Raw genomic sequence first — 25181 nt, forward strand, 5'->3', positions numbered from 1 at the left:
TGAGTCTGACACCCTCTGAACACCCTAGAGCAATGAGTACAGATTACGAACCACTGATTGATTTCCATCAAGACACTGATAGTCTTAAATTGATAGATGCTGGCCAGTAATGCCTAGTAAGTACTTGTTAAATGAAGTAGCTAACAAATGAGATTCTAGACCTAAATAAAAGTGTCTTTAAAGTGATGGGAGGATTTTTAGGAGTGCTTACTGAAATTGATACAGTTCCTTACAACTAAAATCAACAGCAGTTTCTTCAGCTACCAAAATGGAAGCTGCCTTGTTTATGAGCTGCTTGTCTCAATGCATTTTCTCTCAGCACACTTATCTCACAATGACCTTCATGAAAAACAACTGCTGTCCAACATCTGTAAAGTATCCATCTATCACAGCAACCCAACCAGGCCAAAGCTTATAAACCACCCTACGTTCCATGTGTACATTACCTCAACAACTACCTGAGCACTACCTCCGCTTGCCTGCAACTAGAACCACATCAGAAAAACTTCAGTTTCCTGCTCCTATCTCAAAATCTAAAAGATTTTCAGGAACCCCATCTCATTTTTTTTTCAGTCATTTTAGTTGGAAGGATCCAGACTTACAACTTAGACTAAAAGCTTACTGAAAGAAGAATCAAACAATTTAAGGACAACGATCATCAGAACCAATGTTCCGATGCTGCTTTCTTGTATTCAATCCAAGCTTTTGACAAAGTTAACATGCACAAGCAGTTCAAAACCAGCCACTTCTTGTACTATGTGAATTTGAACTGGAAGTATCTATCTATCTCAAATATATGGAAATAGACATCCTTTCATATAAAAAAATGCATATGAAAAAAATAGGAGCACTGTCTTATCACAGGCACCTTTTCTATCTGAGGCCTGCCATCAAGAAAAGGATGGACATCCACCAAGGACTACACAACGTGAGAACCTTCAACTTGGAGAACCTGAAATCCTTGACTGCACGGTGAGGGACAGCCTGTGACCGTCCTCTTCATCCTCCTTGTAGCTCTGCCTTCTCAAAAGCAGTGGCTGGGACAGGAACAAGCTTATCTCCAGCATCTACACAGAGATGCTGGTTACTGCTAGAGTTTATCTCCCTCTTCAGTATTTCCTCGGGAGATTATATGTAATTATTCACCTAATTTCATCTACCAGGACTACATCTCAAATTTTGTTCCTGGGCAAAGACTGCAGCACACCAACTGACAAGCTTTGGCTTTTTGTTTTAAATCTGATTCTGTTTTCAAAACCACCTGGTGAATAATTCACACATTTGAAGATCAGAAAGAATAGATGTTCTGTTTGAAAACCCTGCGTCTCTGTTGCCCTCAACTCTGAAAACACTTCCACCACCTGATAATCTAACAAGGGTAAGGACAGCTGAAGGCACGACAAGTCGTGAGGCTGCCAAACAGCTGGTGTAGGACTTTGGGCCAAGGATGATAATTTTTGAGGCTTTAGGTGCTTAAAGGATTTGTATATAGGATATCAGTCCATTTATTTTGTTGTTCAAGCTTTCTGATCTAGACCAATTTCCATGTGCCAAGCGAAGCAAAGCTCTTAGGGTGAAACAAGCATTACTCAATATTGTGTTTTAATTCCTTCACTAATGGAGACATATCCAAGAAGAATTCTAGAATTACCAGGTTTCCATCACAGTTAATAGTGAACAGACTTTGATAATTCCCCCTTTTTTTAACACAGGATCTTTAAAGATATCAAAGATGATTTAGAGTCTTTACTGGTGGCTAACAGTCACTCCAATTTACTGTGCAACACACTCCAAAAGGCTGCAGACTTCCACAGAGCTCGGCAGGAAAATAACATGTGGTATCTCAGCACTGTAAGTCCTAGCTTGGTCTTCAATTCCAACAAGACATAAATTGTATACAAGTCAAAGCTTTTAAACTGGTCACTGTTTGGGATTTATGCATTCCAGCCAGGTCTCATGGCTGATCAGCTTAACAGACCTTGTAGTGAAACGACTGCTGCACTGCTTCAGTCCCGTGGAAATAGTATATTCCCTAAGAAGAAGAAAAAAACAAAAAAGGGGGTGGTGGTGGCAAGAAAACAGGACTTTTGGTTGAAGCATAAACAGCTGGTCAACATAAAACTTTCAGAAATTTACTGTATAAAGCAATCATAACCTTTCTTCCCTGTAGGCCCATACTTCCCACAGAGACACGTATCAGAATTCGTAAGTTCTTTCTTTGTGTACTGGAAATGCTGTCTAGCCTAAGTGCAGCACATGAATTTGCTGCTCATGTTCCCTTCCATTCACATCTTTGGTTGCACTCTACATAGATAACAGCTTGTCCCAGCAGATATGCATAGAAACACTCTAATGGAGGATAAATGATTCCCACTTAAAACACAGCTGCCCAAAAATGCTGGCTCCTGAGAGAAAGCAGGCAGCTCGCAGTGTTTCTTCTTGAAAACCCTCTAACTAGAAATTTTCTAAGTGTACTTGAGGACAACTGGAAAAAAACAAAACCACCCAAAAACCAACATCCCAGTGCAAAGATTTAACTTTTTGCAGGGATTCTGAGGGCTAACGTTGGTATCGCTCCTTAATAGCAGGATTTTAAACTGAAGCAAAGAAATGGATGCTCCCAACCCTTTTGAGAAGGTTGCATGAGTATGGCTTTGTATTTCCATCTACATTCACCTTCAAAAGGTTGCTATGGGTCTGCTTTGATTCCCCTACCATACTCCTTGCCAAACAAAGCTGAGAAAAATGCCATAAAAGCAGAGGTGTCCTGAGCTACACTCAGTATCTTTTTAAGTTAGCTCTTCCACAATGCTGGTACTGTTCTTTTCCTAATTTTCTGTGTGATCTATTTCAGCCCTAAGCCCAAATTATTTCTCAGCATTAGGAACAAACCAACTATCCTGCTGTTTGGCCTACAATTTGAACTGGAAACAGTTTCAGAATACAAAATACAAACAGGATAAAGTTCATCTTAAAAAAAACCAACACAAACCCCACCCCCAACAATCAAACCCCAAGTCATACTGTTTCCATTTTCTGAAAAAGCTAACTTGAAGCTGGAATGTTCCTTGCTTAGCAGTTCTCTCTAGCAATGACCAAGAGAAAACACATATTAATTCAAGTCTTTAAGTGCAACTAAAGCAGGAGAAATCTGACTGACCACAAGATAAGATACATGACACCGATTTGCACATACATATGTAAAGCAATGGAAGTTTTCAAACAGGTGACCTCAGCAGACTGACAGACTTTACACATGCATAAGCAAGCTTCAGAGAAACTTGTGTTTTGACTCCAGGCTTCAACTTGAAAGTTTAATGAGTGGGGAGTGGGCAGTAGTGCTCTTTTCAGAGTCTCTAAGGAATTCTCCTAGCACTTGGAGTGATTACATTTGCAATGAGCCCTCTAGAAAGTAGATGTCTAACTTCACTGTGAGCAAACTCACTCTTTCTTTGGAAGATTCTTCTCCTGGTATGTGCAACACACACCATTCAAACAGCCTATTCTGCATCCAGGCCCCTATGCAGCAGAGCATCAAGAAGTTCTACCTTAATGGGTCTCAGAGTGAACCTCTGGGCTCCAGTGTTCTGGACAAACAGGCCTTGTAAGACTGGCAAAGAAGATTGTTTTAATTTTAGGCATTTTCCTAGTGGAATGTTGCATTCTTTGCTCCTACTGCTTTCTCCATATGCAGCTCACTTCTGTCTTTATTTAGACTATTACATACTAATGCTCACCGGCTTCTGTGTGACAGCCAGGAGCACTCTGATACTCAGTAAATGTCACACAACTGCCTGGGGGCAATGGTTGCTTGACAACACTTGCATGTCCTGCTGGAAAAAGGCATCAGATGGCACCCGAGAAGAGGAACAAGCGTGTTGAAAGTCACCTGCTCACAGAGAACTCTACATCACGACTGCAAAGCTAAGTGAATTTTACTGCCTTATTAAAGTGCTGGCATTATGGGCCAGTAAAAATACAGCTGAGCTACAACAACAACAAAAAAAGGGCAAAAAAAAGGAAAAAAGAAAAAAAACCCAACCCCCTTCTTGCATTCTTAGTTTTCCTATCACTACCCAATTCTACCAGAGCACTGCTTTAACATTGCAGAGAAGAGTGTTACAGCAACATTGCTCCTTTCTTATTTGGACCTGACAAAGTTGCACTCATTTGCCTTCTCCAAATTTTGTTCTGTTTGAATTTTCTTTCCTTCAGACCTACACCTCTTATTTCATTAACACCTAGTCTCACTCTTAGGCAGAGTTTTAGTCCAGGGGAGATGTTCTGCATTCAAGTAACTACTTGTAGAGCAGCTACAGTCACCAAACAGAATCTGGCAGGTATAGAGGAGTAATTTAGAAATCAGTTACCTTCATATATCCAAAGATACAGACATTTTGCATGCAGGTACATGTGTGTATAAGTACATACACACATGCATGCAAACATATGCATGAGCCATATTAGAAGTAATGTTGTATTAGAAGTAATAGGTAAGCAGAAGAGAGTAATTTCTAAGAGTTCAGTAATGTCCAAGGGAAAGTGGTGAAGGAGGGAAATGATCTGCAGAGTTTGAGCAATCTCCTGGCATTAGTGCAATGCACAATGGACAGGGTTCTTACAGGAAGCCTTGTAATGCTGGACTACATGAGAAGGAAGTGAAGGAGTTAAAAAAATGGTGTCTTGGGGAATACTCAGGCCTATAGGGCTACCAAGTATTTGAAGAAAGAGGGCTGTGTCAGTAACTCCACACATCAGCACTGCTGTTGACTGGAAAACTGCAGTAACAAAGTAGTATAAAGAGCAAAGAAGATTAAAAGAAAAGAAAAGAAAAGAAAAAAGTACTTCCAGTTTTTCCAGTTTTAAAAGGCCTGCATCTTCATCCACATGAACAAGTGAAAAACAGAGAGCAGGGTTTTTTGACCAAAAAAGGTTAAACTGAATTCAAGCAAAACCTTCAGTTTGAAGAACCCTTTTTTTTTCCCCTCCTTCCTTTTATTTACTTTTCAAAAATAATTCAGATGCCAAATGGCATTCCAAGTTTAATCCAGGGAAGATAAACAACAGTATTAAGGTCCAGCATCTGACACTGAGAACATCCCCTCAAATGAGTACAGCGTTGCAGCCATGGGCACTGCACTCCTTGTTTTCCTACTGTGACTTGTTTCAAACAAATTATGCAGCTTCTAACTGCTCTTTTCAGCTGGAATATAGGGGAAAATCAGAGGAAAAGGTTTTTGTAACTGTCCCCCACACGTTGATGATGAGTCACCTTTTGTCTCTATTGTCTTAAGTGCAATCAACTTTCAAACTCCTTGGTTTTCAGAATGATCAAAATTCAGAAGTTCAGCTGCTGGAAGCTGCCTAAAACCCAAACTCTTCTCTCTGTCCCTGTGCAAGAGGTGCAGTTCAATTCATCTCTGAGCATACAACATTGCAGGCAGAACACAAAACCCCTTTTGTTAACATGCAACACCAAACAGACCTGTTAGACTGCAACATAAAATGAATCAAAGCAAAAGTTATGGAAATTATGAAAAGAAAATGGGATAAAAATACATACACTTGGTATAGGCATGACCTGCATCTGGTCACCCTGGGGAAAAAGAAAAAAAAAATCACTGTAAGGGTAATGGCTTTTAAAGAGTTGAACAAAGGTCTGAAGCAGTCAATGTAGCACTCAAACATTTGAAATCAAAAGTTCCAAGTATTCAAGAAACCAGGGTAAAACAAAAAAAAACAAAAACAAAAACCAGGATCTTGCATTTTAGTTGCTGAAATGATTGGTTAGTGTACTGGCATTTAATGGTTTTTAGGAGACTGGGCTGGTAAAACTCATGCTATGATTAATAGGAGATGATAATAAGGAAGTACCTGTATTTACTGTAACTTTTTCCATCTTTTAAGTTGCACTCATGGATGCACCTGTCCGTTTTCACTGCAGCAACAAGAGGCTCAGCAAGGCAGAAGCCCACTCCTTGAAGCTGACTTTGAAACAGCTGCCTCAGAAAATACCTTATTTTCCCTCAGGTGACAGAAGAACGTTTGAGAAAAACCATGATGATGATAAACTAGTCCAAGGAAACCCACTTGCAGTGGGATCAGTATCAGTGCTCTTCCCATGGTTTCACTTTTCTGTTGTGCATGGGAGAGGGGAAGGCAGTCTTGGTCAACTTGACCTTTTCTTTTCAGCCTGGGGCCCAACATATGGAGGCAAAGACACTTTCATTTACAGTTTCCAAAAGGAGAGGCTGGTCATAAGGTCACCAACTCAGTATGTAAGACATTTTGGGAAGTGGGAACTGTATTTCCTAATCTTTCTAATTTGTTAAAACCAAGTATTTGTTTTCTGGTGGGCACCACATATCAGTAAAAAAAGAACCTGACCTTTCTAGCAGAGACAGTGCTTAGGGAGATGATTTTATTCTTTAATTACATAGACAAGACAGGATCTGACTAACAGCAGCCTGACTATATATTGAAAGAACTGCCTTCAACATTAAGAACATCCTCTTCCAGCTGATAAAGTCTTGTGCCCACTTGTTTTGGAGTCTATCATAAGTGTTGAGACAGACATCCTGCTCTGGCACGGGGTGGGGGTGGGGTGTTGGACTAGATGATTTTTCAAGGTCCCCTCCAAGGCCTAACATTCTGTGATTCTGTGATCACTGACAAACAGAAGTAATTGACTATTATTTTTAAAGCCCTCTTTTTATTGCTATAACAGCAGACATTTTTACTGACGTTTGAGCAAAAGCCAGAGAAACTGATGAAGTGCTAGAAAGCAGCAATTACCATGAACTATCAAGAAGTTTGCTTTAGTGAGAAGCACTTGATTTCTATAAAAACAAACACACACAAAATGTGGCAAGAACCCAAAGCTTCCTCAAGATGACAGCAGAAAGAATTAAAATACAGTCCAGTGTGTTAATGTCCTGTTAGTGGAACATCATACAAAGTTTGTGGGCCACTGGAGCAGGTGCCAGTTGGATTGTCTTGCCTGTGATGAAGCCATCAAGGAGATGGTCATGCATGCAGAGCACAGATTGTGAACTTTTGATTTGCTTTGTTTTAAAGGTGGTGGTGGTGTTTGTTTCTGGAGAGAATAAAATGCAACTGGAGCTCCTCATCTGTCAACAGATGAAAACAGTATACAGGAGGCAGAGGTCTACCCACAGTTGCAGGAATAGGTTATCATGTGGGCACAAACATAGCCACGTTTCACATCAGCTTTTCCCCCAGATTTGAGGAAGCATCTCTGTGGTGCAACATGCTTTCTGTTTTGGGAATCTCTTGAAGCAAGAGCTGCACCTCATGGTATTACTGTTAAGCCTGACTTTCATGGGAATCCACAATTTAAGTTGCCTAAAGGACTTGCATTACTCTTTGCTGTGTTTTTCTTGCAGAATTTCTTAAATCATAACCCAAGAAAAACAAGCCCATTTCCTAAGAGCAACCCTAAAAGCACCTAGCCAAAAATCAAAATGGTAAAGATGACAACTGGAAAAACAAGCAGAAAGATAAATGCTGGTAAAGATTTAGTGTTCAGGAACAGGCACATGTGTTTTAAAAACAAGCCTGCTATGGGAAAATTTTTCCAAGTGTCCTCCCTCATTTCCTGATAGGTTGGAACAGGAAGGGAAATAGGTCGTAACACTATCGTTTGAAATAGACGACAGATGACTGCATTTGTTGAAGTCTTTCCATGAGCTCCTGATGCTGGTAACAAGATAAAGTTGTTCCTAGAATGCCAAAATTCCCCCATTGTATCGCTAAGATAACCCAGGAACTGATTTGTCCAGCTGTTGAAATCAGGTGGGTTTTTTTTCATGGCCCAATACATACAGATGAAATGATAAAACCTGCCTTTCCCCTTAGCCACTTCATTTTGAGAGCCGCGTTTTCAGCACAGTGTCCGTTCACTGATGCTGTCTGTCTATGATCAGGTAGAGAGAGGGTCAATGAACATCAAGTGACAGGCCACACTAGTTTGCTTTTATGAGAAGGGCCTGTATTCAAAGATAAGGAGCTGTTTCATTTTGAAGAATAACTCCTTTGGAGAAGAAGCTGATGGAAAGAACAAATCTATCATACTCATTACTTTAACACAAAGCTTACACTAGACCATGACAGGTGCTTTAAAAACAGTAACGAGTTATTATTTGACTCCTTCATGGACTCAGAATATTGAGCTTTGTTTTGTAACACAGAAAACTTCTTGGGAGGCAAAGAAGGTCAGGAATGAGCATGCAGAGAGAGGAACCAAACATAGCTATGCAGAGGGGATTTTGTTGTCTAAATAGACCTGCCATATCGCACTCTGATGGTGATCAAGAGAACTAAGTGCTAAGGATTTTCTTGCTCTGATTAGTGAAGGCTAAGTAGGAGAAATGCACTCTTATCTACATTAATCTCTATTATCTCCTTCTGCACTGGAGACTGAGACTGGTTTCCATGTCTGTTTTGACAGCATGCTGTTAGTAGTCTCCCCATCAAAGAGCCAATGCTCATGCTACTCCTCTACGTGTCTTCTGACCTCAAGGTAGTGCTCTCTACAAGCCATTTATCTCACTTTGGTGAACCATATTCACATGGGATAGAGAAGATTCTTTTTCCTGCACTGTGTTATAAATAGAGATTCCTGAAGCAGATGAGTGTTGGAGACATGACAATAGGTCATCAAAACAGCTTTCCAGCATCACCTTGGAGATGACAGCTTCATGCAGCAAAAAGCAGTGGTGAGGAGGAGATGACCTTTTGTAGTGGTTAGGATGGGGTAGGTGGAAATACAAGGACTTGACCTTTCTGGCTTCATTCCTGCAACAGGGAAAGCAAGGCGAGCAGCTGCTGCCCCCAGAATAAACCTTCTTTTAATTGTGCCTTCTTCCCTATTGAGTGTGGATCAAGACCTCCTCTAAAGCAACAAGTATAAAACCCCCATGTCTCATTCATGCTTCATCTTGTTGAACACAAGCCATTTGCCTGACTTGGGAAACAAAAGCAAAGATGACTCTAGTGGAAGTGGGCTGCAAGTGAAATAGCAAAGTGCCAACAGACGCAGTAGAGCTCCCTCACCCACCACAACTGAAAACAAAGGGAAGAAAGAGTGAGGCTGCATCTAGCTGTTCTCATCTTGATCTGGATCCCTCCTTGAGGCCTACAAATGAAATCTGTATCTGGAAACACTTCAAAACCCAGGTAGCAAACTTACCCAGGGTAAAAACAAGCCAACAACTTATGCCCAGAAAATGCACAAATTGAGTAAAGCTGCTAACTGAAGAACAGGAAACTGAGATCTGAATTTGTTCAGAAGAGAATAAAAGACAATTCCTTCTCCCAACACTCTGGATTCTAAAAAGGAAACCTGGCTGGAAGAGCTACCTGCTGCTGAGGAAGCAGGGCAAAATTTGCAAGGATTTCATGAGGCTGAACATTGTGTGCTCCCAGTGCCACATCTGGCTCAGCATCCAAGCTGCAGGCAAGGCTATATACCCACTGTAACAGGTATTACATCCCTGTGCTGCACTAAATAGCTGTCACTTTTTAAGAAAAGCTAACATACAATAGTTTCAGTAAATACAAGTTATTATTGAAAAAGATGTATTGAAATCTTAGGAGACAGAATGGACCATGCATTACCAGTGTTAGAGTCACACTTGGACAAGCAGCTGCTCTGTGAGTAGAAGGTTTAAAACCAAAAATACTTCAAAGAATTATTTTGGGCTTTTCCCCCCTTCCTAATGGAATAGAAGTTAGTGCTCAAAAACCTTGTTTATTCAAAAGCATGCTCAGTTTGGTGTCTTCTTCCAATCCTCTGAAGGAGTTGATATGACACTTGACTTGTCAGGCATAAAGTCACATCATTTGGTAAAACACTAAATGAAGCACTGAGTCATTTGAAACACTGATTTAATCTTTTCTAATACAGCAGCATAATAATAATAATAAATTAACTGCACAACATAATTACTCTGAACAAAGTTTCAGAACTGTGTTTGCAATTACTGTATGAAATGCTCTGCCCTGCTTTCCTCCTGCACAACAGGTTAGCATTTAAAGAGCTGAGACCCTTAATTAGAGGGAAGTTAGCCTGTCACTTCAAGAATATGCCACAATCATAGAAACAGCAGAAACCAGCAGAAGCTTTCTCTGTTCCTGTCCTTCCTCTGATGCTTTTTTCACCAGTTTTCATGTAACAATTCTACTGAACAGTAAGAACAGAAGAAAAGTGCATCCATGGTTCCTAAGGGGAACTATTTATCATGGTGCAATTTTCCATTTCTGATTTTGAAGGGTCACAACACATGAACTGACTGGGCCATGGTCAGAGGTCACCTGTGATGTGATAATTAAATAATAAAAACCACAAAAGAAATAGCAGATATAAGGTAAGCAGAATTTAAACTATTCTAGCCTGGCAGGCAGTATAATGCAAGAAGAGCTATAATTAAACAGCAGAGGAGTTTAAGCAGTGTGTTGGCAGCTTTCTCTTCTATCCTAAAGCAGGTAATTTTGTCATTCTTGGATATTTAATTTCACCAGTGTAGAACCTTTGGCTCACTGTTGCATGCACTTACTCCCAACTTACTTAACACTTCTGAATCTAGACAAGATGCTCAGTCTAACCTGACCAAATCCAAGCAGCCTGCAGAGCTCTAACCCATAGAATAGAATAGAACAGAACCGAACAGAACCGAACCGAACTGAACCAGGTTGGAAGAGACCTTTGAGATCAGCACCTGCCTGGCAGTGTATTAATCTGCAAATACATCCACATCTTCAATAATGCTGGGTTTACTTTCTTTAAAAGATTTTCCTACTTTCATTAACCGTATTAGCACTCAACATAAAATTAGTCCTTAATACTACATTTCAAATGGAAAATGTCACAGGTTTATTTGCACTCACTTAAGAACTACCCAGAAGCTTAGCTATACCAGATTTCCCCTACAGAGCTCTGTAGGCACCTGAGTGCTTTTCATTCTGTTTGAAGGAAATGCACTCCTACATTAATTCTTTTTAACATATTCCTTGAAATTTTTGCTCTTTTAAGTTGTACTCTGGTAATTCTATGAATTCTGTGATTTGCATCTTGAGCTCACATCTAAGTACTGCACAACTTCACAACTGCTAAAGGAGGTAGCACAGAGTGAGGATGTGTGAACACACATGCAGCTACTTGCTCAAGGTATAAGATATATTTAGAAAGTAATTAGGTGTTTTACAAAATGCAATCTGAAACCTAATGACTCCAGACTATTTTAACTCACATTTTGTAGAGAACAAACTCTTCTTTGTGTGTTTTTGCTTTCTAATCAACTCCCATTTTCTCTCATCTGTGATTGCGCTTGCAGCCTCACTTCTGCATGGTGGAAAGGGAAATTTTACTAGTTTCCCATTCCTTCTGTTTCTCAGGTGAGCGTGCTCATACATGCTACACGATACTCAACTTTCTCTTCAGCACATCCAGGCTAGATTTCCCTCATTTCAGTCAACAGAGACCCTGGCTAGCAAGAGAAGTCTAAAAATGCACATTCGATTTCTTGTGTTGGCAGAGGAATTCTCGTTACACTTTACCTCTGTGTGAACAGTCTCGGGATGAACTGTTGCAGTTCAGCCTTTACCTCCACGTGCATTCTAAGTCTCCATCATTTCAATTTGCTTTCCTGTCCTCTCCCCTCCCTCACCAAATAGTTCCTCTGCTCTTTCTTTTCAGAACTCAAATGTAACAAGCAAAATTCAAACCAAAATGGACTGGACAAGGTAGGCAAGAAGTCAGCTTCCTCAAATGTGAAATATTAGCGTGAAGAGCAGAAGGGTGAAAAGAGAGAAACATCTCTGTTCCTGTTGCTATTCCCCATCATGAATACACCTGGATTTGCAATCTCAGTGTCCTGGAAAAGTGTGAGGGGAATAGTGTTTCAGTTCAGAGCGGAGCTTTGAGAGTGCTGGAAACCACCGTGGCATGGGCAAGGTGGCATTCTTGTGCTTGCTACATTGAACTGAAATTCTGCAGTTCATTACACAAATGCTCTCAGTGTTATCTGATGTGAAAAGAACACAAATTCACAACACAGAAGATTTTTTATGAATACAGCAAAGCAACATAATTACTAGAAGCCAGTGAAAGCGACATGCTGCTCTTACATGCAGTGCTTTGAAGTGCTACAAGTTTGTATCGATTCATTTGACTTATTAGGGAAACAGAAACGAATAACCAGAAAAACAACCAAAAGCTGATACCTCTGAGCTCAGGACACATTAAATATAGATGAACTGGTTAGAAAAGAGTTCCAAGCAATTGTGGTTCTCCCCCTTTCTGAACTGTTTTTATGTCACTGAAAACCCTTTCAACTGAGACTCAAAGAGTTACCCTTTACACTCCAGCAAACACACTTTAACCTTTCCTGTAGTTAGGAATGAGAACCAAAGCTAGAGGCAACTCAGCACCTGAACTTTTATGAGAAGTCCACTTTTTTTAGTGTTTTCCTCATGTTTTAAATGTTGCTTGCATATAAAACATATTTTGCCAATGCAGTTCATTGAAGAGTTAGTTTAAAACTGCAGTGGAGCAAGTATGTGATAAGGATTCACCATCAACCCAAAACTTCCCTGTAACTCATGTGCTCCGTAAGAGAATCTATTAAGACAAACCTTCAGCAGAACCAGAGTTAAACCTTGGTTACAGAAGATTGATAGGACAGCAAAAAAGGGGAAAAAAGCCTGACCTTCTGAAGTCCTCCATTCTCCTCCACCAAAGGAGGAAGTGCACTGGTGCTGTTGGTAGATGGTGGTTCGACATTGTAGTCACGAAAGCAGCAGAATAAGGTGCTAAAGATACTTCGACTCCTCTGCTTCTTCAAGCTGATATTACATTGGGACACTAGGGAAAAAAAACAAAACCAGCAGAAAAATAAATTCATGTAGCACAGAGCATTCCAAGCAAAATGATTGAATTTAAGATGCACAGTTATTACTTCAGAAGACCTTCTTGAGTATTATGGTAACTGTATAGAGATTTTCTACCATAGTGAATCATAGAATTGTTTTGGTTGGAAAAGATCTCCAAGATAACTGAGTCCAGCCATCAACCCAAGACCTCTCTGGTCATTAAACCACGTCCTGAAGTACCATCTCAATGTGCTTCCTGAGAACCTCTAGGGATGGTGACTCCACCTGAGCAGCCTCTTTCAATGTCTGAGCAAACTGAGACCCCTTTCCCTCCATCTCAACGTACTTCTCACTTGACAAACTCACGTGGTGACGTTTGCCTATTACTAACCAACCTGGATTTCTGTGCAAGCAAAGGTCTTGCCATCCTAAGACATCACATTAAGAGTTTGCCTAGAAATATCAAAAGTAGGTACTGTGAATCACATTACATAACTTGCTGCTAAAATGTTTCTGGAGTCAGAAAGCAAACAGGTGTGCCCTAAACCACAAGAGATGCAATAAATGCTTACTGATGCCCAGGCATATTTTCTAGCCAACTATACAATTATATGTGGAACATCTAGTCTCCTGCAAGGGACAAAACACAGATCTGGGATGTTTCTCAGTTTCCTCTCTTACTGTTTGTTGCTGGAGGACAAGAGATACAACAGAGAGGCAGCATGGCAAGCTGCAATGCTGGCTGCAGGAACAAGTCTAGGGAGAGTAGGACTAAATAAACAAGAGTCCTGGCCCTTCTGTTCAACTTGATTACCTGCATACCAGGATAAAAAACTCCAAACTGGTAAAAAAAATTGCATACAGCTCAGTGAGAGTAAGAGCATCATTTTTAACCACTAATATTTGCAAATAAAAACAACAGGTTGGACAAGAGAAGCACAGAAGATATCTAGAGATTTCCCTAAGATTCAAACTCACCCTCCCCAAACAAATCCTTAACACACATCAAAACATACTACAGTAAAATAAAATAAACCAAGGTGAAATAAAGTAAAATAGACCCTGAAAAGGGTTTTAAAATACTTTAAGTAATGCTCAATTTGATCACGAAGTATTTTAATGACCTCTTATTAACTACAATTATTTGTTTCCTATGTTGGAGTGCAATATTCAAAAGCTTTAGCTCTCTTCCAGGGCAGGGACAGAATCACAGAACAGTGGGGAATGGAACAGACCTCTGGAGATCATCTAGTCCAACCTCCCTGATAAAGCAGGTTTGCCTGCATCAGGACAGGCAGATGTACCCTTTTCATCTTGTGCCTTTCATGCAGGCCCTTTTCCTTTGATGTTTATCTATACCACTGCAACATATGCTACTGAATGCTATCGCTACTCAGCTTGTTAGCATCATATGGTTAACACAAGGAGAGACAACCATGTCATCTGGCTTGTAAGTAACTGCTTTACCACAACTGTTGCCATCAAATCAACCACTGTGCATGCCAGAGCCAGGCATCTCCCCCTCCTGTGCTGCCTTACCTTAGCCAGGAACAGCTTGCCCTCTCCACTGAGCAGCAGAATATTTTGGACTATAGGTATTAATGGTTTCCTTTTCAGAGTCAGCAAATGATTTAATTTAAGATACATGTAAACAAGCCTGAACAAGTGAATTTTTTTGTCTTTGTTTTTTTCCACAGCTATGCAGCAGCATATCTTAAAGAGGCAAACTTTAAAAGGTGGATTATGCTTAGTAAAGAGGATGCTATGGAAGCACATCCATGGCCATCCACACAATACACAGGGTATTTACATTCTGCATTAGAAGGAACAAAAGACTCCCCCCATCCCAAAGCTAGCAGGTAAGTGATATTCTTAATCAGTTCCATTATACATCACTCTGTAACTCCCCATCTTTTCTCCCTTCTCAGATTATTAGGGAACTACCACAGACATTGACCTTCCTCCAAATAGCCCAACCATTTCAAGTGCAACCAAGGCAACTGGCAACAGAAATACAAACAATGCAGTTATTGATATACAAAGACCTGAGTATGAAATGGTACCAGTCTCCCCTGGAAGACTTGAGGGGTGCCATTGTGAGCAGGTACACACGTGTGCTTTGACAAGGAAGCACATTTTGAGTCAACTTTTCAGTACATTCAGAAAACAAACAGAATTATCTGATTTTGTAGAGTAAGCCTAAACCAGACATCAATATTTTCTCCTCTCAAAGCACTTGCAAGGTGTCCAACAGACAGTTTTCTGTTCGCCATACAGCACATATTTGCCAAAGACTTTTCTGCCTTAAGGGAGTGAGCAATGCTCAGGTTCAGGTATTAATTACTGGTAAGAGGAGAGCACACCAGCATCAAAACCTCAACGGGTTTCATAAACTTTCACCAGTTACACATTGCTCAGATAACAGAATAAAGGCAGAACTCTGCACAGATTTGTGTGTGTCTGTGTGTTCCAGGAAATGTTTCATTACTTTGAAGGCATTTGTAAACTGAAACCCATCTAAACACTGCTTCTCAATACTCCAGTTAAAGAGAAACCATATGTCAAACTCTGGCCACGGGAGGTGTAAGTTACAGTACAGCTACCTCGTCTCACAATGTCACTATCTGTTTGCAACAAATTTGCAGAAACATGCCCTGAGAAACCCCCAATGGATACCTGTGCAGCTATGAAGGAGCTTTTCAAAACATCCCTCAAGAAAACTTGTGTCACAAGCACCAACAAGTTTGTTGCAGTATCATCCAAACAAGAACAACTTCCCGACCCCAAATGCTGAACTATGCTGAAATTAAAACGGGAAGCACAACGCTGTGTGTCCTGGGTGTTGGTCTCTTCTCCCTAGTGACAAGTGATAGGACAAGAGGAAATGGCCTCAAATTGCACCAGAGGAAGCTTAGGTTCGATGTTAGAAGAAACATTATCACTGAAAGGGTTCTGAGACACTGGAACAGACTCCCCAGGGAAGCGGTGGAATCCCCATCCCTGAAGGTGCCTAAAAGGCCTATAGATGTGGTGCTGAGGGACATGGTTTAGCACTTTGTAAAGTTAGATAATGGTTGGACTCAATGGTCTTAAAGGTCTTTTCCAACTGAAACGGTTCTGATTCTATTGTTCCCTTCCTAATATGCTGTAGTTTGTTTTCAGCCTCTGCTTAAAAACACAATGGCAAACAATGACATTAGAATGCTTAAAACAGAAGGTCTTTTCCAACCTTATTGATTCTATGATTCTATATTACTGAGCATTTATCATAAGCCTTTGCTTTTCCTGGCTTCATCAGATATAAGAATGTAACATTAGATTTCATTCTGCAACCAATTTTTGTGGATAAAATAGTCTTCCCGCAGCCAAAACTGCATTGTACAATAAAGTCCAGTTTGCATCTAGGCTGGGTCTGAGGTAGGTCTTCAAAACTGGGTCCATTTCTATGAAGTTAGTGGAAAAAAAAAGGTAGTGCTATGCACAAAAACCTAATCACTAAATGTTTGTGTAAGAAACGTTGCAGAGTACTTCTGAGCTATGTCTTCGGAAAGCTGATGAAGGCAAACAGCATGCCAGGCAGAACTCTGCCTACACCATATGATGTCTGCCCCCAAACCTCATACTGCTGAAGATGGATGGTCTGGAGACACAAACAGCCACACTGACAGATCACAGGAAGAAGGCCCAAATTTTTAAGAGAAATTCTGCCCAGGAGAGAAGGCAGGGATGCTGTGTGGGCTCTGCTGACTACCGCTTCAGAAAGATACAGGTGGACAAGAGACCTGAACTTCTCATCTCTAGTGAGTCCTCAAAGCTAGTCACATCTTGCTGCTCTGAGCCACTGTTAAGAGTATGTCCCTCAATCAAGGCATGAATCACAGCAGCTCCAATCTCCCTGCCTCACCTTCCACTAGACTCGGTTGCTCACAGCCCCATCCAACCTGGCCAAGAACACTTCCTGCGAAGGGACATCCACAGCATCTCTGGGCAACCTGTTCCAGCGTCTCATCACCCTCACAGTCAAGAACTTCTTCCTTTAAATCTCTCTTTCAGTTCAAAATCATTACCTCTTGTCCTATCACCATCCTTGTGGCAAGAAGGTCACAGCTCAGGCAACATTTCAGCTATTTCCTAACTCTCATAATCCTGTTTTCTTATCTTTGCACCACCTCTACTTCCTGTTTTTGAGCAGGAGGATAGGGACTAGAACCACACAAATATTCAGGATGAAAGGATAGCTCCACAAATACATCCACACAATACTTTCCTCCCCTCAACCCACCCCCTTACTATTAAAATAATACCCAATATCTTATTTGAGTTTTACAAGTGAGCACTGAGCTAATGAGATTTTTTCAGAAGGTCTTATTATAACTCCAAGATCTCTTCATTGGCAGATATTTCAGGCATGAGTGCAAATGCAAGTCAAGAAATCTTTTCTCCTCCTTTGCAGAAGATTTTACATGTATTTACACTTAATTTCATCAGCTATTTTAGGGCCCAGTCATTCAAACTCACGATGCCTTCCTACAAGTCTTCACAGTTCAGTTTTAAATCTATACCCAGATGGATGTATTTGCACACACACTCATATACATGCACAAACAAATGCACACTGCTTTCCATTACAAATTTTGTCACTAATTTCCTTATTCTCTTTTCCATATGGCTCAATGCTATGGCGAAGAGCAGACTGCACAGATCCCTGTTTAACATCTTCCCCAGGCATCCCGTGGAGGTCTGCAAGAGCCTTCAGTGAAACACTTTGTCAAATTATCTGGATTTGTAAAAGATTATTTGCAGACAGTCAGAAACAGAAGCATAGCTCTTCTTGCCTTGAAGGGAGCTCCCTCTGGTGCAGATTTCCCCTAATTTTAAGTGCAGGGTCTCACCTGCAGTTTGCAGACACTATTCCCAATGATGAGTCTCAGTGTCCATCACCTGTGTGCAGGTACCTGCACTGCTTGCAGGTACCTTCATTCTGGAACTGCCTCCAAACTTCTGGAATCCAAAGACAGCCCACAGAAATGTGCTTGCTGAGGTTCTAAAGAACCCACAGCACTACGGAGCCTGGGGAAGGGTTCAAGGAATGATAAGGCACGTTTTAAAATAGATTTGGGAGATCTTATTGCAGTCTCTCAGTACTTAAAGTGGCCTATAAGAAAGAGAGGGACAGTCTTTTTAGCAGGGCTTGTTGTGACAGGACAAGGAGTGATGGTTTTAAACTAAAAGAGGGCAGAGATTTAGACTAAAGGAAGACATTTTTTACCCTGAGGGTTGTGAAACACTGGCCCAAATTGCCCAGAGAGGTGGTAAATGCCCCATCCCTGGAAACATTCCAGGTCAGGTACGATAGGCCCCTGAATAACTTGATCTAGTTGAAGATGTCCCTGATGAATGCAGGGAGGTTGGACTAGATGACCCTTAAAGGTGCCTTCCAACCCAAAACATTCCATGAGTCTATGAAATTGCTGCAATCACGTAAGCTTAAATGGAAGATCCACAACCACAGTGGGTGGTTATACAAGGAGAATAGGAAGAAAAGAAACAATCAGCAACCCTCAAATATTGCAGACTAATGTTAGAGTAGAAATTAATAAAACAGCATGCCAACACAGTAATCTACTGTACCTTCTCAAGCCTCCTTTCACTCAAACCGTCCTTTGGAGGCAGAAGAGTCACACTGCTGTGCTCCCTCCAGGATAGTTTCAACAACAGCACAAGTTGCACAGTAAAGAAAAATACTTTCCCCTCTTGAACTGTATTCTAAGAAAGTTTAGTTCAGAGTTTCTCCCATGGAATTTTGCTGCAGTTGTGTGAAATTACAAAACCAGATTGCTGTGTAGCCATCAGACAGTAAACCCCTTGCTGCCGCAGGAAGCCACCATGGGATGATTGGAAGGCTCCTAATTCAGCCCATCCCTCTGCAGTGCCTGAGCGAGCTCATTACCTTTGATTTTTTCCTAATTAAATGAATGCAAGAGCCAGTTCTCCCAAATAATATAAACTGGATAATGAAGAGACTTTCCATGCACTTACAGATGAACTTGCTAAATGCAATAAACTGAACATCTGCGTGCCGTGAGCTCTCTGCTAATAGGTTTGTTTAGAATGCAAAATGGAAAGACACAAATCAGAATGAAGTGGTCTTAAACAAAGCCATTCTTCAGAATTTATACACCATCAGAGATGCATCATTTCTCAGTCTTAAGAGGCTGTATCTGATCTTATTAGAAAAATAAAATTTTATATCCTACATGACTCAAGACAGAGACAGTCAAGTAGCAGAAACCCCTTAAACCTGCTTATAATGCTCCTGTTTTTCTCATGGATTGACCAGGATGGAAATTATTTTGCAATACTTGGTGGCAAACCTACATGGGATGCCCACAAAACCTTGGTTTTAAGTGCCATCTGCATTTTGTCATTGAATGGTTTCACCTTCCATGTAAGCATTGCAAAAAAATATAGCAGTAACAGCACTGTCACATACCTGGAACTGCCCACAACTGGTTTAACCTTCCAGCACACAATCATATTGCTTCTATTCAGCATGATATACCCCACAATTATCTTCATTTCAGTCGAAGCTGGCAATATCTCTCCTCCCCAAAACATAATTAAATAAACTTAAGGTTTGGGTTTTTTCCACTGAAACTATTTCTTTGAAGGGAAGAGATCCCAGATTAGTTTAGTGAAATTTAAAAACTTTCCAAACCATTTAACTCTCCTTTCCCCACCAAATCCTTTCCCATGCACTGCAGTGGGAGTTTGCTCTGGATGGAGCTGATTGCGTGGCTAGAGGCCAAGAAAGAAAAGCTTAAATAGGTGAAAGAGGTAGAACCATGGAGAAAATAAGCAAGCAACTTATTTTTACTTTTGAGATAATCCCTTCTTTATCTTGCCTGATCTCTTTAAAGTAGGTCATTGCACTTGGAGCTGAATAAAATGACAATATGATCTATGAACTTCTATGAATTCTAGGAAAGGCTGAACATTACTCTTATTAACTCATTCCATGATGTCCTGGCAAACAAGCTCAGAAGTTGCACCTGTACAGTAAGATCAACTATGCAAGCACAGCTTATCTCACTCAGAGAGAAGTTATCTAGTGAGTATCAGAAGAGTTTGCTTTCCATACCTGTGAAAGTCCTATAAAAATACGCTTTCATGCAGGACAAAAGAATAAAAACCTTGGGGATGAATATTAATTGAAGACAGCTAAAGCTGTACAAAGGAAAAACACCTCTACCTAACCAAACAAGGCTTAGGAAATATTTTTCTTGCAACAGCTTAAAGCAAAAAAAAAAAAAAAAGTTAAAAAAAAAAATCTTCTTTTGCCCTATATAAATAATTTATCACAGTCTTCAGATCTGGGTGGATTAAATACCTGCCCTTGGTTATTGGATGCTCATTTTCTAAGGATCAAAAGTAGGGAAATTCTGAAGTCACTTTTAAATACTTGACTGGGAACTCAGCACTGCTCCCTCTGTGCAATGAATCTCTCCAATGAATCTCTCCAATGCATCCTGAGATACAGCTAGTAAATTTAAAAACCCAGCAACTCTACACAGAAGCCTCTTAACTGACAAGGAGGGTTAATGAAAACCATGAAAAGGCTCAAAATGGCACAAAACCCCAACAGGTCCCCAAGGCAAATTCCCAAACCATAAAGCAGATGGTACACTTCAGCCTGCACAATGAGGTTTGGTTGGACATACATATGATGGCTTAACGTTCATATCGCATGTGTCAGCTTCACATACAAGCCATGATTCAAACAGCTGTGCTGTCTTTCAGTCTTGCAGTATTAAGGAAGATGGTTGCTACCAAAAAATAATGCATCAATAATTAGCAACTCTGCATTTGTTCAGACTGAAGGCAGATCCACTGCTGCAGAGGCAGTTCTGAGCAAAATACCTTCAAATTCACCATGAACAGCCAAGAGCTTGGGCACTTCGTTTCCTGCCTCAGCACCTCACAAGCTAACAGGGCCACACTGAGACCACTTCCAATTCTGGAAAGCAGCACATGTAGATCTGCACCTCCAAAGGACTGGAAAGTAGGTCTCCTTGTGATCCAGGAAGGAACTAATTAACAGCACTTTCTTTTTTTGTGCCTGTATGGCTTGCCACTGGGACAGCCAGGGACAGGAGATGGATAAGAATACAAAGGAGAAGTTAGGAGATGTCTACTTCCAGCAGCACTCCAGCAGTTCATCCAGCCAGATGATCCAGGCAGCTGCTGTACCTTTTATCTTCTACATTCAGAGCTGTACAGTGAACAATTAGGAGCTGAATGTGTCCATCCAGCCTTGCTTGGGTTATCTTTTGAGCTAGAGAACAGCCTTGGCAAAAGTGATTAAACTTAAAGGTTTTTACTTTCTCCTTTTCCCCTTGCACTTCTGAACTAAAATTTGTCCAATGCAAAAGTGAAGCTTCAAAACAGTTTCTGGTCAAAATAAAATACAAATAAGGCAAAAGCACTTGGGTAGAAAAGAAAGCTAACTTTAGTATGTAGGCAGTGTTATGGAGATGTATTATGCTACAAAATAAACAACTTTCTGCAGTGACATTAAGGCCTCATTGCTCTCTACAACTACCTGAGAGGAGGTGGTTGTGAGGTGGGGGTTCATTTCTTCTGCCTGGTTACATGTAATAGAATGAGAGGAAATGGCCTGAAATGGTGCCAGGGGAGGTTTAGTTTGGACATTAGGAAAAGTTTCTTTAATGAAAGAGTGGTCAGACATTGGAATAGGTTGTCCAGGGAGGTGGACTCACCATCCATGAAGGTGCTCAAGAAACATGTGGGCATGGCACTTTGGCACATGGTTTAATTGCCATGGTGGTCTTAGGTTGGCAGTTGGACTTGCTGATCTTAGAGGTCTTTTCCAACCCAAACAATTCTATGATTCTGTAAGGAGCCATCTCTCTGTACCCACAGTACCTCAGAATGTTTAGTCTTGGCCACAGTGATCTATGCAGAATGCAGAAGCAATATCCATAGAATCCAACGCACTGAAAGCTGAAGCACACCGTGGAGATTCCCTTTTCAAAAACCCCTTCTCTTCTGTATTAAAACTGAAGCATTTCTGAATTTGCTGCAGCATTTCTCTGTTGTTTGAGCAAGGACTGGGCTGCTGGAGCTTTTCCCAGCACCGAGGTTTGGGGTGGCAGTTGAACAGGAAATACTGCGCAGTCTGTGCATGCATCGCATTCCTGTCCCGCCCCGAGCGGGCGGCCAACAAACCAACCTTTCTTCTAGTAAAAGAGAAAAAAAGAAAAGGCAGACTGCACAAAGTTCACCAGCAGATGTGGCCTAGGAATCCAAACCGGCCTTTTCTGCTGATAAAAGGAATTTGATGTGTTTGCAATGTCTGTGTCATGTCCTGGATCTGTGAAGCTGGATCAGCAAAGATCTGGAAGCTTAAAGATGCAAAATCTGCAACAGTGAGTTGCTGCAGGGTGCTGGAAGTGAGCAGTAACTGCACATATGTCAGGGTGTTGATTTTAAGAAGGTTTTGCCAGGTATTAGTGGCAGCTTACAGTCAAGCAGCAACAATCAAGCAGAACTGAATTTTGTGCAGCAAAAAAAGAACTATTCACCAAAAAGGGAACTGCTTTATTTCCATTTTATTTTATGTGCAGCATTAACAGAGAAGGACTCAGCGCTGAAGTTTGCCTTCAACCATAAAGTAACAAACACAAGTTAGTAACCAGAACATATGTTCTTGTATCCTGACTCTTTTGAATTGCTCCCAGGTTGGCCTCTGAAATCCTGGAAGCTATTTAATAATAATTTGTTAAATACTTGGGAGGGAAGGCAAAGGAGAAACAAACAAATGGAAACACAAGCAGCACATGGGGTCAAAATGTCTCTATCTCTGAGTTTGTTAGTCACGGCTGATACCCTCTGGCATCAGAAGGGGATTAGAGTCAAAACGGCAATGAAACAAATGTAAACAAGCATGTGTTTATAGAGCAAAAGTATGTACACTATCTGAGCTGCTCTGCCTTGGATTGTGCTAACATGGAACATGATGGGAAAGGCAGAAAAGAACAAATCGCTGAACGCTGAGTAGCTAAAACCCAGGCACAACAGATACGAACAAGCAACGTGTGGGCATCTGGAGCCATCACACAACCAAAGCAGCTAAAGCTTTCCCCCAAATATTAATTTAACTCAAAGCTGGCATAATTTAAAAACAAACAATCATGAAAAAAAAAGTTAAAAAAAAACCCAAACCCTAACCAACCAACCAACCAAAAAACCCAACCCAAAAAAAGGCAAGCCAAAAAAAAACCCAAACACCAAAACAACCAAACCCCTCCAGTCTAAGAAGCAATGCTGATCAAACGAGAAAGTGGAAAACAAGCTGAAGAATACTGCTGGGCACCACACCTATAATCAGCTCATTGCCCTATCAAGTTTGTTCAGTTCAATAAATGGATGTTCTGGGGTTCCTCCCTCCCCGCTTCCCTCCCGCAATGACTACATTTACAAGCTGAGGTTGTGAAATGAAGTGAAGCTCCTTTCTGCCTCCTGCCACTAACAGGTTGCCTCAAACACAGGTGACAGTTCTGGTGCGTTTTTTGGCTTGAAAAGTACGAGACAAGTGGTTCAGCAAACCCAATGCAGAAAAAAGATTCTCCTAGACTTTGCCTACAAAAATTCCACTGCAACCAAAGCCTTACCAAAACCTTACTCATCTCAGAATAAGCTTCATTTACTTTTCCTAAATATAGTTAAAAGATGTTCCCATAGAGACAGCAACATTCCCAACTCTACTTTCTGCAGCAAATAACTTCACTCAAGACATCAAATCTAAAGAATCAGTCTATTTTTGCAGCTTTCTCTTCTCTTTCCTAGGAACAGCTCATCTCTAATAGTCTCATCTTGCAAAAACGCTGCTACAGGGGCTCCTTTGAAAGGGAAAGTTTTGTTTCTCCATTTGGCCTGACGAATGCTGTGATCAGCCCCTGTGGATGCTTTGGGACAGGCACCAGTTCTCATTTAGCAGGTTATTTGAATCCAGTGCTTCTGGGAGCAATTAAACCATCGGATTTTGATTATAAACTTAATTGTTGCGTCTTCAGTTACGGGGATTTCTCAGGAGCAGTCTGAAGGCGCTTGAGTGCATCTGCTGGGAGAGAATCTGACTTACAGGAATTGCCAAAAGTAATTTCTCCTGCTGCTTTAGCTTCCTTGGAGTAGACTTTATCCAACCTTAGATTACTCTTCAAAAATTAATTTAATACTGGCAATACATCTCATGGAAATGCATATTACAGAGAGGGGAAAAAAATAATTGCTGATTTTTTACTTCAAGCTTCATCCACCCTCACCAGTTAAGCTAGAAAGACTTGTGATGGATTAAAGTTTTTAGTAAGATCATATATTCACTAACTCCATCAAATCTGAAGTAAATACAACATCAGCCACTGCAGGTTTTCAGTTCAATGGATGTGCCACTTGCAGAACAGGAGCACTGCGGGTATCTCTGGCAAAATAAGCTCTACTTGATCTTTCTGTAACAGAGCATCTATTGTTACACCCAAAAGTGAAGAGTCAAGGCAAAAAGCCCCCACAAAAGCATACTGCAAGGTCTCATTAATAATTTGCTAAAAGATCCAGCATTGCCCTGGTGAAGCACAAGCCCTCTCTCTCCTTGGCTTTCCAACTCCTCTTCCCTGGGGTGTATTAAAAAAGGCCAGTAGGATGCAGGCTGTCAGTTTTGAAAGACAAGCACAATGCACTCCTATTAAAACATCTCAATATCTGAATCCTGATCAACTACAAACACCTCCACCACCCCCTATCCAACTACAGAAGGAGGAATAGCCAAAACCAATAAACATTTGGCATGGTTTAAAATGCTTCGGAGTCTGATACAAACATTTCTTCTTTGCTGGGCATGGATGTTGTACCAAAACACAAAGCTGAACTACATATCAAAACTACCTTTAAAATAATATTCAACTTGCCTCATTCAGCAAGTCCATGACATTTTTTTATACATATGTAATCTCAGTAATATTAATGTATAATGTAGTATCAGTGTGTATATCTATCAATGTAACACTTCACATTAAAAAGCCTGAATATGAACAGTCTATAAGGTAATTTAACCAGTGCCAGCTCACTGTAACAGTAAGCACTGCAGGTACTGCCTAATATTAAGTGTATTTTCATCTAATCTACAGAAGTAAATCAGGAAGTATTCATTCCTAGAGCTCTTCTGACCTTGCACTCAAGATTATATTACCAATTTAGCATCCCCAGACCATTAA

The 25181-nt window shown here is 40.7% G+C and overlaps 1 protein-coding gene across 3 annotated transcripts in view; it reads right to left on the reverse strand.

Annotated features, from left to right (window-relative positions):
- CTDSPL (CTD small phosphatase like) overlaps window positions 1-25181 on the reverse strand; it is an 80778-nt gene that overhangs the window by 17627 nt on the left and 37970 nt on the right. Inside the window, exons 2-4 of one of the 3 annotated variants that reach the window (XM_009899111.2) lie at window positions 12729-12883; window positions 5564-5596; window positions 1979-2032 (exon numbers count right to left, since the gene is read on the reverse strand). In XM_009899111.2, the coding sequence (XP_009897413.1) occupies window positions 1979-2032; window positions 5564-5596; window positions 12729-12883 (242 nt within the window). The remainder of the gene's footprint in view (window positions 1-1978; window positions 2033-5563; window positions 5597-12728; window positions 12884-25181) is intronic. The other 2 variants (XM_009899113.2, XM_009899114.2) reach the window with 2 other exon arrangements.

Source organism: Dryobates pubescens, chromosome 21 (genome assembly GCF_014839835.1).
Source record: "Dryobates pubescens isolate bDryPub1 chromosome 21, bDryPub1.pri, whole genome shotgun sequence".
Classification (NCBI taxonomy): domain Eukaryota; kingdom Metazoa; phylum Chordata; class Aves; order Piciformes; family Picidae; genus Dryobates; species Dryobates pubescens.